A 14011-nucleotide genomic window follows, 5' to 3' on the forward strand; every position below is an offset into this window, starting at 1 on the left:
AATTAGTTTCGGATTTTAAACCGCAGAGACAATTAGCTTTGGGAAGGCAATAATTACTCTTGGAGTAAGCGTATGCGATCCGCTAACTCATACTTAGTTCTTGTAAAGAACGAAATGTCGGTGACTTAAAGTACGCTTCCTCAAGCACTAAGCTACGGCAGCCCCGCTGCAAGCGTCAGTATTGGTCATGGATAAGCCTCAAATAATTTTATATCGGAGCAGAACAGCATGACCTTGTAATTTTGGTGAAGCTGGAGGCGGTCGCGCATTCAGGCCGCAAACTTCTGGCTTAGGGATTGCTTAAAGATTTTTAGAAGGAATTGAATGTAAGGATAATGCATACGCTGCAGAACTTCGATTCAGATAATTGGCCGCCATCGTAAAAGCACGAGAATAATCGACAAAAAACTGGATGCGTCGTGGTTGGTCAATCTATTACGGCCAAGTGGTGTCAAGTCAACTAACGTGATGATCGCTTGCTGACCAAGACGTTACCTACACCAAAGATGCGCTAGCCACCGAAAAGGTGGTTTCTACATATATGAGTCAAGTGCATAACTGCTATTGATCCACTAACTAACACTATATACTGAGCGCGTAATAGAAGGACAATAAATATAAATGTTATCGCTTGTGTCCAAGCTGAAGGCTGGACGAGCGTAACTAAACATCAGCTGAGTCTATCACTACCATATTTATTACTAGCGAAATATCTATTTGAATATGTGTTTTGTTAAATCGCAGATAAAACACCTGCGCACTCTTGAATGATAATTAGTTCGCAATGTACGTGATCAGATATTTCAGCATTTCCAAATCCCGCATCGATTATCAAATCATTCAACAAAGAGATGCGTCGTAGGCACGTCTCCGCAATCATTGCGTAGCCCTTGCCTCGTGTGGATTTTATGAATATACGAATGAGTGTATTTTATTAGTATTCAGCGAGTTAACCAGGTTTACGTCTTTACTGCGTCAGACACGGCGATTAGTGTCGTTTAAATCGTCTGATTGACAATTGTCGCCAAGTTTATCCAGCAATAGAGCTAGATCACAATTCCAGTCCCGCGAATGCGTCAGAGAGGATGCTTTACCTATGCTTTAGCAGCTGACGCCAGTTAGCTATCGTCCAATGGTGTCCTCACACAGGTAATATCGTGTTTTAGGCGTGAAGCATCCTTATGATTCACAAGCTCTTGGTGTCCTTAAAGTACATGACATATCTCAAATCATATGATTCAGTACTGAGAATCGTTATACTTTGCCACAGCCGATGTAACTCCAACAGCTTTTCAAGAAGAACAAGAATATGATGATCGACTTAAATTTAACAATCAATATACATGTTCTGTGTCCTATTCTCATCAATGATTGGTCAATAGTGCCCAATTGAAAGTATTTTGGTCTAGTCGTCGACATAGTCAAATTGGCGTCCATAAAAACAACCCACCGAAAGCACACATTTGACATGGTGTTTTCGTCGACCACACTGATGGCTAGTGTCATTTCAGCGGCACTTGCGGGTGCTGCAATCGGTCTTTATATGGGAACACAATGTGTGTCCGTATGTCAAAAGAAAAGTAGAAAGAATGGCATCATGCGGAGCTTTACTTGCCTTTTGTGTCGCAAAGAGAAGAAGGATTTCCCTAAACGCTTGATCTTGGTGCGTCACGGAGAATCGGAAGGCAACATTGATCCTTCACTGTATGGTCGTGTGCCAGACAATGCAATGCACTTGACGGAACTCGGCTATGAGCAAGCATTGGCAGCTGGCAAGTCCATTAAAAATATTGTTGGAAATGAAACTATGGTGCGATGCTGCGCAAGTTACAATATTGAAAGGACTTTTATACTAATTTTAATGTATTGCGTCTATTTAGCGTTTTATTGTTTCCCCGTACGTGCGCACAATTGAGACATTTAGCGGTATCCTAAAAGCCTGGGGTTTTCAGGGTAAATCTATTCCATGGAGTGAGGAACCGCGAATTCGTGAGCAAGACTTTGGAAACTTTCAGGAACCTATGAGAATTCGAGAATGCAAAGCGCAACGCCGGCGGTTTGGCTCCTTCTTTTACCGATTTCCGAGCGGTGAGTCACCCGCTGACGTTTACGACCGCGTATCAAGCTTCCTTGAGTCACTGTACCGTTTGTTTGAAAAGTCATCCGAGGAAAATTATGTGCTTGTGACGCATGGCGTAGCAATCCGCGTGATTCTTACCCGGTATTTCAAGTACCGCATCAGCGAATTCGAAATGCTTGAGAATTTCCACAACGGCGAGCTCGCTGTTCTTGAATTTAACGAGCGTCTCGGAAAATTTATGCTCAAGACAATCGTATCAAACCACGTGCATATTCATGATGACGGTAGTGTTTCTGTCACGACGGATGAGACTACACAATTGCGACTTCACTCGAGTGAAACCATGTCGTCTGTGACAAAACCGTACGCATCATCTCCAATTAATCATTTTAGACACCCTCCCCCGCCGTCACCTCCGGTATCAAGCACAGCATCATCACCACGGCAAGAGAGTGCAGCAATTTTTCCATCGACTCCGACCTTAAGTAGTACGTCAAAGTCCATTCGTACGCCGCCTCTTGACGGTGCATTGTTCACATAGAGTATATATTTATACAGCTAGACCAACCTTGTTCAGTGTATATCACCTAAACATTACAGTCAAATCCTGCTTAATGTGTGCTACCAATATTTTCCTGTTTTGTGTGTACTACTTGAAACTAAAAATCAAAAAATTATTTTTATTGATAAGTACGAAATTCAATAAGAATTATAAACGTACGTGGCGAAAATGCAGTCAACATTGCACGAGTTGGTGCCTCTACCGTTGGAGCGCATGATGTACCTAATTCAATTGATGTTCATCAGCGTCGTAAGCTACATGGCTGTAGTTTTTCTGATTCCGGTAATCGGTCGTCGTATGCCTGCCAAGCTCTCGGGTAAAGATCTTTGTAAACGCGGAACTCCAGCGGGCGATATTCCAATGTCAGTACAACCTATTAGCTGCATTGATGCTCCAACACTCTTAATTTTTTTGTGCATAAAGTCCAGAAGCACTCGGCATTGTATCAGGACTTGTATACGTCGTGGCACTAGTCGCGACGGTACTCATCGTCGTTGACAATGCTGACGTAAGGCGAATGATGGCCTGGGGCATTATCAGTATCTTATCCATGATTTTGCTCGGTTTCACCGATGACCTATCGGATCTTCGCTGGCGCCACAAACTATTGTTTCCGCCACTGGCCTCGCTACCACTACTCATTAATTACGCCGGACTTACAGCCGTCGTACTGCCTAAACCGATTCACTTTTTGTTTGAGAAGGACACATTCCTGTATACGGTTTTAAATCCAATTGTACCGCTTAGTGATGGTGGCGAAATCGCAGAGCTTGGACTTTTCTATTACCTCTACATGGGCATGATGGCAGTGTTTTGCACCAATGCAATCAACATTTACGCTGGAGTAAACGGGCTGGAAGCTGGTCAGTCATTTGTGATTGGGGCTGCTGTTATTGTACAGAATGTATGGCAGATTGTGCTTGGTCATGACAATGAACATTTTCACTACCTATCGCTCATGTTTATGGTACCATATCTGGCCACCACGCTTGGTTTGCTCAAGCACAATTGGTACCCGTCACGTGTGTTTGTTGGCGATACGTTTTGCTACTACGCTGGTATGACATTTGCCGTGTGCGGCATCCTTGGTCACTTTAGCAAGACACTGCTGCTATTTTTCTTTCCGCAGGTTCTCAACTTTCTGTACTCACTTCCGCAGCTGTTGAAAATCGTACCTTGTCCACGTCACCGGCTGCCAAAGTTTAACGCAAAGACCGGTCTATTAGAGCCATCAACCATTACCCCCGAGTCCACGCGATCCAACTTTACAATCATCAATTTGTTTCTCGTTGTGTTCGGCCCCATGAAGGAAAAACATCTTGTGATGGCGCTTCTTGCATTTCAGATGCTATGCTGCTGTCTCGCTTTTTATATTCGATACGGTATCAGCGGCTACTTTTACGACTTTGTTCAGTAAATTGATGAATCATAAAATTGTCGCTAGTATATCGCTTCATAATCATATAAACAGTAGACGAATTTTGAAGGCTAGAAAGTGGTGTTTAAAGCCTTCACCAGATGACTTTGGATGCTGGAGTGATTACTTCATCCTTCAATTTCAGGATAGGTTTCTTTGGCTTCGTTGTCTTGTTCGGTAGAGGTAACGATTTGGCTCCAGAACTGTCATTAACGGAAGTATTGAAAGGGAAAGAGCCATCTGCCAAGACTCCATTGTTACCCGCACTTTTGCTGCGAGCAGTAGCGAATAAATCAATGACAGGTACGTGTTGTTGAAACTGCATCAACTGAGGCTTTCCAAAGACGATTCGTCCTTGAGTCACCCCATCAACGTTTTCTAACTCCTCTCCTTCATTGTGCCTCTTCAAAGAATCTTCGTAGTCACGATTGATTTTTGCGGCCAGTGACTCGATCACTTGAGTCTGACGGATGGGGCGGCGTGAATTCTCCGATCCTAGCGAATTGAACTGCGGGAGATACACCACAACTTCCTCACCCGGATCTAGTTGTGCCTCTAAGGATGTATCAGTTTCCGTGCGCAAGGCTTCCAATCTCGCCGTCTCTTTCTGCTGTGGTGTTGTTTTCGTTGTGAAAGCCGAGGCCACGTGAACTTGTCCACTAGTAGCCGCTCGACTAATTTGCGCCTGCCTTTCAAGAAGCAAATCACGTGCTGAGCGATTGAAAGAACGTCTCATGGCCGTTCTTATCCATTTCTTTATAATCCAATGAGCTAAGTCTCCGTAAACAATCTCAATATGGCTCATTGAATGGCTAATCTTTTCAATATCTCTCAATGTACGAGCAATATTCGTCCTACGCAAATGTTCCTCTTTCACACCAGGCAAAACTGCAAGCAGCTTCATGACAAGCAAAGCAGCAGATCGAGTATTATCGAGACGAAACCAATACACCAACATTTTCTCAAGTGCAGACAGACCATCTGCTTCGACAAATGCTTCCAGTGCTCTTTTTGGCTTCATCATGACAATAGTAAGCTTGTGACATCACACAACATAATTTTTACAATAAAATTTTACCTGAAGATCTTTATTGTTCAAAACGACCTTGTGCTTTTCAGTGCAATACTTCGCCACTTTGTTCTGATTCACAATAATTCTCAGCACTTCCCGACAAATAGTATACGCTGTCTTTCTACTGTCAAACTTCTGCGTATTCAATGGTCTCTCCTCTTCATTGTAATGTTGATTGCTCTCATTTCTTTCTTCCGATTGTTTCATCACATCAGAATTCTTCAATCTTTTTTGCTCTATGTTTTTTTCCGAATCGTTATCCTCAATGTTCTGTTTCACCTCCTCTACAGTCATGTCGGAATACAAACCGTCGGAGAAAAGTACTCGAAATCTCTTTATATCTGGAAAGTATTGCGTCACTTGACCAGAGCTTGTTAGTGTCTTTCCCTCGTAACTAGTGGAGCTTTTAGTAATTGAAACGCCTAGATACTGATTTGGGTCTGATTCTTTTTCTTTCTGTCGCAATTCTTCCTCCTTCGCCAACTCAGCCGCTGACTTCCAAATAATATATTTCTCTGTTTCACTGGCAGTTAATACGTCACGGTGATTATCATTGTAAACGAGAGTGTAGAGTCCTGAGTCGGCATCAAAGGCTTTTATCTCTCCCGTACGTCCTTCAACAGGATTGGCCACTCGCGTGCCTAAAAGAAAGCGCTGTATCTCACGCACATTTGCCTGAAAGTTTGTATCATCGATAAAGTTAGTGGAGCAATATGGCAAGACAGGAGCAGGAAGTGGACCAACCATCTAAAAAGTTAAAGCAATTCGCAATATAATGACAAAAATTTGGCTACAAGATTAAATTTTTAAATTATATTAAATTTAAATTGTTCGAAGAGAGATCTCTTTCGATGATGCGTTGTGAGGTAGAAAAGGAAAACGCGACCGTCATTGTCATCTAAGAAACTAATAATTGATTACATACAATAATTTAAGGCCTTCCAGTGGAATTTATATGTCACTATTACCAAGAGTGGTAAGAGACAATTGACAGATGTATAAAGTTCTATCGCTACCAATTATTCACTTTGCTCTAACGAGCTAGTACAACCATGACACAGCATTCAGCTTTCAAGCGGCCAGCACCAAAAAAATCATTCAAGTACTGTTTTCGTCTACTGCATACGAGTGTGAGAAGAGCCTCTTTTGAGGAGGTGATCACATTGTATTTGTAAATATTAGTGCAGCTCTACGGGCGATTCAGTGTATCGGTTATATGACGATGTCGCATCAATTACCTAAGAGATATCTCGCTTGCTCCATGACGAACACTTGGGATTGCTTTCGCATTATCATCGGTGCTTTGGGATTCTTTCCTGTCCATCGTTTTAGACTGGATAAATGACGCATTTGAGCTTGAGTTTTACATACGACACAATATTTTGTGCGAGCACTGAGGAAAGGTAGACGTTCTGAGACAAACTGCCTACATCCATTACCCTCGCTACCGACTTGAGCCACTCAAGGCGTTGTGCTATTAGTGAACAGGGATCAGCGATTGTAACAGGAGATACTGTACTATTGTATACTATCACACTTACACTTTTGGGCTTGTACTATATAGAAGTATATTCAAGAGGGCGCTGTTCCCAAAGAGTCCCTCAAACACAACACACGCTTGTACGACGAGTGAAGGGAGAAGGACAGTCCCGACTTGAAGGAAGAAGAACGACTTAAGCCTTTTAGGGCAAATTTGATACTGAATTATAATGAAAAAGTTTTGATTTCTAGCTACATGCAAAACAGCTTAAGGACACCAAGAGGTTTTTCAGATAAAATCTTAGGCTCCTGAATTATAAACAGGGGTGTGCTGAAGGTTAACCTCAGATTTAATCGATACAAAATCTTGATAACATGGAGCTTGAACTTCGAAAGGTTAAACTTCAGCTTTCGTGAAAAGTATCCGGTAGAAGTGACTGGCTTACACCACCAATTCGAAAGAGAGACACGTCGATCTCGTCACCAATACAGATCCCCAGGTAGGAACCAGCATTCTGTATCACAAATAATGCTTGTGATTTCATATAAGAAATCACGTATGCATGTGAGAACAACATATGTAATCTTCTTTTATCAATGCATACGTGAGGTCATGCATGTACCTTCATATGACATGTAAGTGTAGCCCATTACATAATCCTTACCTTAACGCTTAAAGCACCTTGATAATTTGGCGGAACTAGTATACTTTTTGATCAACAATGAAGTGATCCAGTTATCAAGCCAACATGAAAGAGCGCTCGTCGCCTAAACAGCAATGAACGGTAACAGAACTTATTGACGTTGTCTCCGATCTCGACCGAATTGAAGACAAGAGGTTCTACATGGAGCGATTCTTTTGTTGGCGTCAGATCAACAACAGTGATGATCCGACCCAACCCATCGCAGCAAAGCTTGACTCTTGGTGGACATTTGTTTGAGAACGAGAACAAAATGGAGACTTTGTCGAGCAGGACATCTAGTCACGACTGAGCACATCCAAGCTCTGGAGGTCGTAGTGTTGCTTCTAGCAACACCACAAGCGATTCTCGTAGCTGCGGACCACGTGTTGGGCATCAGACTCTATGGCCTGGCAAGGTTCCCACGTGTCCGAGTACAATGGATAGCCGCGCCACCAAACTCTGCAGAAGCGTTGATGATTCAATTGCTTCTTTCCACGATGACGAGTCAATCGATCCTCATGACTGACAATCGTTTTAACCACCCAACAACGCTCTCCACGAGAGTCTAATAGCAGAGGTAGGGTTGAACGTGAAAACAATTGAGCGACTATGGAGGTAAGAGCGTTCATCGTGGGCAAATTGAGGCATTGCAGCAGCGTTGTCCGACGCTTGAAGATGCTGCAAAAGCCTTTCGAACCTTGTTGCAGAGCAGAATGCGAAATTCGACGTCCTGACTGATCAATACTAGGCTTCGGAGTCCCGTTTTAGACTGCGATTTCATTAGGTTCATGCTAGTTCTTTTTGAGATTTTGAGCTTTCGCGATTACGTCTCGAACGAACCTAATAACGGCTTGTCTCTTCACGATAAAGTTATCGACGTGCTGTTTGTCACGACCTGTCATGTCATCTCGGGATCTGGTTGAGTCAAGATTCGCGTTTAACTATGTGACAGCATTTAGCTTTGCACGTGGCTCTATAGCCATAGTTCCTTCCTTACTTAAGGTAGAGAAAGACCTTGCCCATTATGGAAACAGGTACCCTAGGATGAATACCATCGTTCACATAAAATTGAGAATGACTGCCTGAAGTTGTTAACCGCAAATTTTGAAAGAGGGAAAAATTCACTCCACACTTTAAACGACCTAGTGTAACTATGCAGTACGTACTCCAATACTCGATTCGCACCCTCTGTTTGACCTCCGTTTCAGAGTGTGCCGCTGTTGACATGGACAATTAGGTGACCAATAGTCCAAGCAGTGCACGCCAGATTCCGGCGTAAAATGGGTATCACGGTCAGACACGATAACAGCAGGAAGGGTATGCAGACGGAAAACAATATCAACAAAGTCCTTAGCAAACTTCTCGGCAGAGATCTTGTCCGAAACAGGCGCAAAATGAACCATCTTGCTGAATCGGCCCACTCACACAAGGTTGCCAGTGCGTCCATGTGTGTCACGCGGAAGCCCGAATATGAAGTCCGGACTCGCAGCCTTCCAGCTGTCAGCTGGTACTGGCAACTACCGAAATAGGACTCGAGTGGAACCCGATGGTTTCACTTGCTGGCAAATTTCACAAGTCCTCACATACTCGCGCACCCACTTATACATGTGTGGTTAATAGAATCCCGGAAAAGACTAAGAAACGTTTCATGACGTCCAAGATGACCACCCGAAGGGCGGTCATGGTACTCATATTAAAGACGATGACGCAAACCTTCTTTATTTGAAACAACGACTCTTGCTGTATCCTTATGATCAACCGCATAGTACAACAATATATCGTGTACTCCAAAACTTTGATCACGTGATCTTGTGCGAGACGAAAGACCTTGCAGTACTTTGTCGAAAGGGCCATTGAGCTCAACAACTCCTGACATGTCTCACCAGACTTGGACCCTTCCACAGTTTTTTTGCGCACAGTAGCCGTAACTTGCTCTCTGATCGTCTGAACATCTTCGCATTGCCGATATGACTCGATCTTTTTATCATAGTCCGGACGTCTTGACAACGCATCATCTAAGATGTTCTTATTGCCTGGCCTGTAGTGTACAACAAAGTTGTACTCCGCAAAGAAAGAAGACCATCGAGCCTTTCATTGCGATAAATGAGGAGTCTTTCTGCTGCACGCAGCGTGGCATGATATGTATAGATCACAAAGCGCTACACTCCAAGTAAGTACACACGAAACTTAACCAAGGCACACTTCATTGCTAGAAGCTCTTTTTCATGACTGAATAGTCTCGTTCCGCAGGCCGGAGTTGTCGCGACTGGTACGAAACAAATCGCTCTTGACACTCATCATCGTGTTGTACAAGCGCACAACAGATGGCATAATCACTTGCGTCGCAGGCATCATGAAAAAGCTCATCGTGGTTTGCTATCGCAAGACCAAGAGCTTCTTCTAAGCCCTTCTACACTTCGGCAAATACCGCCTGGTGATCTTTTGGCCATTCCCACTCAACGTTCTATTTAAAAAGAGTCGTGAGTGGTTGCTCCAACGCTGCATAGTTGCGCGTGTATCTGTGCAATAGTTGGTCAAGCACAACAATTGTCTCGGCTGTTTCACACCTATCGGCACACGCCATACATTGATAGTTTTGACTTCTTCAAGATCTTCACGAACGCCATTTCACCAACAGAGCAGCCAAGAACGATAATTTCTGGTGCAAAGAAAGTTCATTTTTTTATTATTCTTCGCATAATTTGGAAGACCTGACGAAGATGATTAAGATGAACATCGACAACATACTCACCACCCGTTTTTTTTACTATAAATGAATATACCGTCGAAGTAATTTGGTGCAAATTCTCTGAATGGACGAAGAAGACTCGTGATCATTCTGTTAAATGACGCGGGAACGTTCTTCAAACTTTGTGGCATCACTGAGTGACCACTCCCACATCATACCACCGGGGTTGGTGACTGCACTTAGTGGTGTATCTTTCTCGCGTATTCGGATCGAATAGAAACAATCTTTCAGATCGATCGCACCGAAGATAGTACTGCCAATCACCCCATCAAGAATCATATCCATGCGTGGATCCGCAGTCTGGTCAGGTATGGTCGTCGCATCTTGTTAAAAGCGTGAACAATGCGCCAGCGATCTGTGGCTTTCCTCACACAGAAGATTGGGCTACAATGCGGAGACTTGCTCTCACGCACGTGTCCAGCCTTCTGTCGCTGCGCAAAGAGCGCGTCAATTGCAATGACTTGCTCTTTTGGCAACGGTCACAGCCGTGTGATACAATAATTCGTACCAGAAAGTCTGTCAATCTCACGACGAATGCCTCTGTCAGATGGCAACTCGTTCGGCACCTTGTCTGGAAATATATTAGCATGTTCCTTGACAAGTCCATACACGGGATTTTAGCTTAAAACGTCCCACGACTGCTCATCAACCTTTTCCTTCCGTGCCTTCTCATCGAGTACTTCCGCAGTATTGATGTCATCGTCGATAGTTTTTACGACAGTCGCACATATTTGCGATATTTTGGCTTTCGCCAGACCACCTTTGGTTCCTGATCCTCAATAGTGCAGCAATACATGCAGTAATTATTGTATATTCCTTTACGTCCTCATTGAAATTTGGTTACCGTATGGGGGTAGTGAAGCTCCACGAATAATTGACCAGATAAATATTTACTCGTAAATGAAGCGATCGGGCTAGTCCGAGAGTTTGTAAGTCTACCCTCATTATGGCCGGCTGAAGCGCTCGAGAAGCTGGAGGGGTGAGTTGTAGGCTGTGCGCAAGGAGTTGCAAGACGGTAAACTCAACTGAGACAGCAAGGTTGATCAAGGCCGAGGGCTGCGCACTTCACTTGGTATGGATACTGCTGACAGTGAAGAAAATTCAGTACGAAGAGTGGGACAACATTTCTTGAGCAATCTATATATTTTTTATTTTTTCATAAAGAAAAAACACGACGTGGTTACAAAAGATCGACCAATTGCTCATCAAAAGATGGAATAACAATTTTTTGACTGGACTTAGAGGAATTTAATCTTTATGTGACAAATAACATCGACGTCACCTTCTTCGTTTTAGGCCACAACATTAATAATCTCCCTTAAAATATCTTGTTCTTGAACACTTTCTTCATAAATACACCTTGTACCTTGATCAGTGAAGTATAAAATACCTGACGGAAAACACTTCTCAGTGGCCTTCTTATTCTTCTCTTGGGATGGGCCCTTTTGTCTGATCTTACTTTTCTTCAAACTACCATCGACCATGGCGTCCATGTCGATAGCACATGAGACAAACTTAACCTGGCTGACTACTCCACCCCCAGTGAGAATCTTTACCTTCGTCGTCTTGATCTAGTCCTGTGAACACGGGGGTCCATCGCATGCCACATTATCATTCGGGACATCTGTGACTTCTTCAATAGATGCATAAACCCATACCATTTTGTTCGTCGCCACGCAGCTCGAGTTAATGCTGGCCGACTTTGCTGACGACGATCTTCATATTCATCCAGTCAATGCTAGACTGATAACGCTTCAAACATGTCATGCTTAGGATGATATCAAACTTATCATCGAGGTCGAGTAGGATAAACTCGTCTTCACCTCGGAAATCCTCGAACTAAATTGCCAAGCGAATGACTTGCTCTGACATCGTAACTCAAGATCCATTTGCTAAACGTACGACCATTTCTTCTTTCGCATTGAGCAGGTTAACACCACGCCCAGTCATAATTTGTGCATGAACAAAGTTGTTCGACGCACCAGTGTCAATCAAAGGTCGGAGTGTCTTCTCAAAACCATCAACAAAGACATCTTGGACAATTAAAATCATACCTTGCCTGACTCAAAGTGGAAACTGCATCTGCATCATGCAGGTTGGGATCAGAGTTCTGTGTATCAACAGCATCCACAGTACTCTTCTTGGGCCCCTCCCTTACTGGTCGTTTCCAATTTTGATCTTGTGAGCGTTCAAACCGATGACCTCTATATCATCCGCGGTTTTCCGAACGAACACCTATGTCTGTTGCTGACTCGGCAAAGACGCTCTGCAATTCCGGGCAATATGACCCGGTTTCTCACAACCGAAACACTTTGCATCGTTGCGAGGACGCTCATTCCCAAACGTGGAAAAAATGAGATGTCCCTTGGCTCTGGACCATCACATGTACCGGTCGACTAGCGCGCTTGCCTTGGAACTCAGCCTGCTTGATGCTGAATTCTTCTTGCATCGCACGGTTGATGGCATCGTCCAGCGTCTTCAGATACTCACGGAACAACTGATTCCGATTGGACCATCATCGAGCCCGCCATGAACATTACAACTTGCGTTGAAACGCTAATTGGCTCGTCGACAATGCTCGATACAATAAGCGTACACGCTGTTCATACGAGTGCAGATCGTAACGACCTTGACGAAGCTTCAAGATTTCGGCACGAGCACGAATCTCACTCTGTGTTGATTCAAACGCTTTCTGAGGCTCGACTTTGATGTGTTAGTAGCTGGGAAAACAGTTTAGATCGGCTTAACGCTTCACATACGCCCAACCCTTCTCACGACCCACAAGGTTGTACTGAACTATAAGCATCTTTTATTAATTCCAACAATGCATACAGACGGCACATGAATGTATTTTCATGTAAAGGCTAAGTGTAGCCCATTTACAGCATATAACTGCATTCAATGAGCCAAAAGACAAACCCAATACACATTTGACTAAATTTCATGTCCAACATCACATAAGCACTGAAACGCGCCACTTTTCATGTTAGTTAACTCGTTTGATAAATTATCTGACCGTTCGAACACGTGCTAATGCCGAAGCCACATTTTTGTATTTTCTGTTTAAAATTTGTTCATCAAATGTCGAAAACAAAATGGTAAGGAATATGTGAATTAGCCCCCAATGCTTATATCAAACCTTTATCACGATCAGAGATGGCGAAGGATGAAGATTAGTTAGAAGGTGATCCAAAAACCAAGTCCAATTTACCTCGACCGATACAAACCCAACCGCAATATTTTGGATCTCTTGCAACCAATAAAATACCACCGACCAAAGTCTTCAAAAACGTTCCATTCACAACAATCCTCGTGCGAAAAATTCTGGATATGATGCCAAATGTTCACGATATGCAATGCACAATGAACACACCATTCTCAATGTCCTGTGATATCGCAAAATTAGCTGTTCCGCGTATGATGGGACAAATTCATATTGCTGTACGTCATTACTAAAATACTCGTTTTTGAGCGTCTCCAAAGGATTGACATAATTCATATACTCGGCAGAAGCTTTGGAGTCAATTGGATCAAAGCTAGAGTCACATTCCGCTTCATAAATCTACGAATTATCGGGTTATGGACAATGTATCAATTCCGATGAGCTCGCTTAATTGCGAGATGTATACATGTGTATATACATAACGAGAAAAACTTCGGAACATAATTCATGTGTTTGAGTCTTGCCCCAAATGTGATTTGGACGATGTCATTGGCGCACTTAGATACACTCAAAGTAGTGTACACCTGGTCATTTATCAAAATTCTGGTACATTGCTTACATTTTACTGTTTATCTAGTAGATTTTTTTAATTTTTCAAGAAAATATATCTAGTAGTAAATTGCTGGTAATTAATGATCAATTTTGTTGAGTGCATCATAATGTTCAGCCGTTAGTACCCAATACGAAGGCGAGTGAGGTCAACCGCGCTCTCATCAAATGGGTATGCGCCAGGCGCAAGGCGGTCG

General features: G+C 43.2%; 2 protein-coding genes across 2 annotated transcripts; one reads left to right on the forward strand and one right to left on the reverse strand.

Annotated features, from left to right (window-relative positions):
* Positions 1-1468: 1468 nt before the first annotated feature.
* PHALS_02241 (udp-n-acetylglucosamine-dolichyl-phosphate n) lies at positions 1469-4059 on the forward strand (the record flags this gene model as incomplete). Its single annotated transcript, XM_024716704.1, has 4 exons — positions 1469-1810; positions 1881-2568; positions 2911-3004; positions 3066-4059. 4 exons carry the CDS (start codon positions 1469-1471, stop codon positions 4057-4059), a joined length of 2118 nt encoding a protein of 705 aa, XP_024582276.1.
* A 94-nt stretch (positions 4060-4153) lies between these two features.
* Positions 4154-5878, reverse strand: PHALS_02242 (hypothetical protein, variant; the record flags this gene model as incomplete). The annotated part of the gene is made up of 2 exons (XM_024716705.1): positions 4154-5074; positions 5138-5878. The coding sequence occupies 2 exons, from the start codon at positions 5876-5878 to the stop codon at positions 4154-4156; spliced, it is 1662 nt and encodes a 553-aa protein (XP_024582277.1).
* Positions 5879-14011: the final 8133 nt, after the last annotated feature.

The sequence above is a fragment of the Plasmopara halstedii genome, assembly GCF_900000015.1.
Source record: "Plasmopara halstedii genome assembly, contig: Scaffold_1877, whole genome shotgun sequence".
NCBI lineage: Eukaryota > Oomycota > Peronosporomycetes > Peronosporales > Peronosporaceae > Plasmopara > Plasmopara halstedii.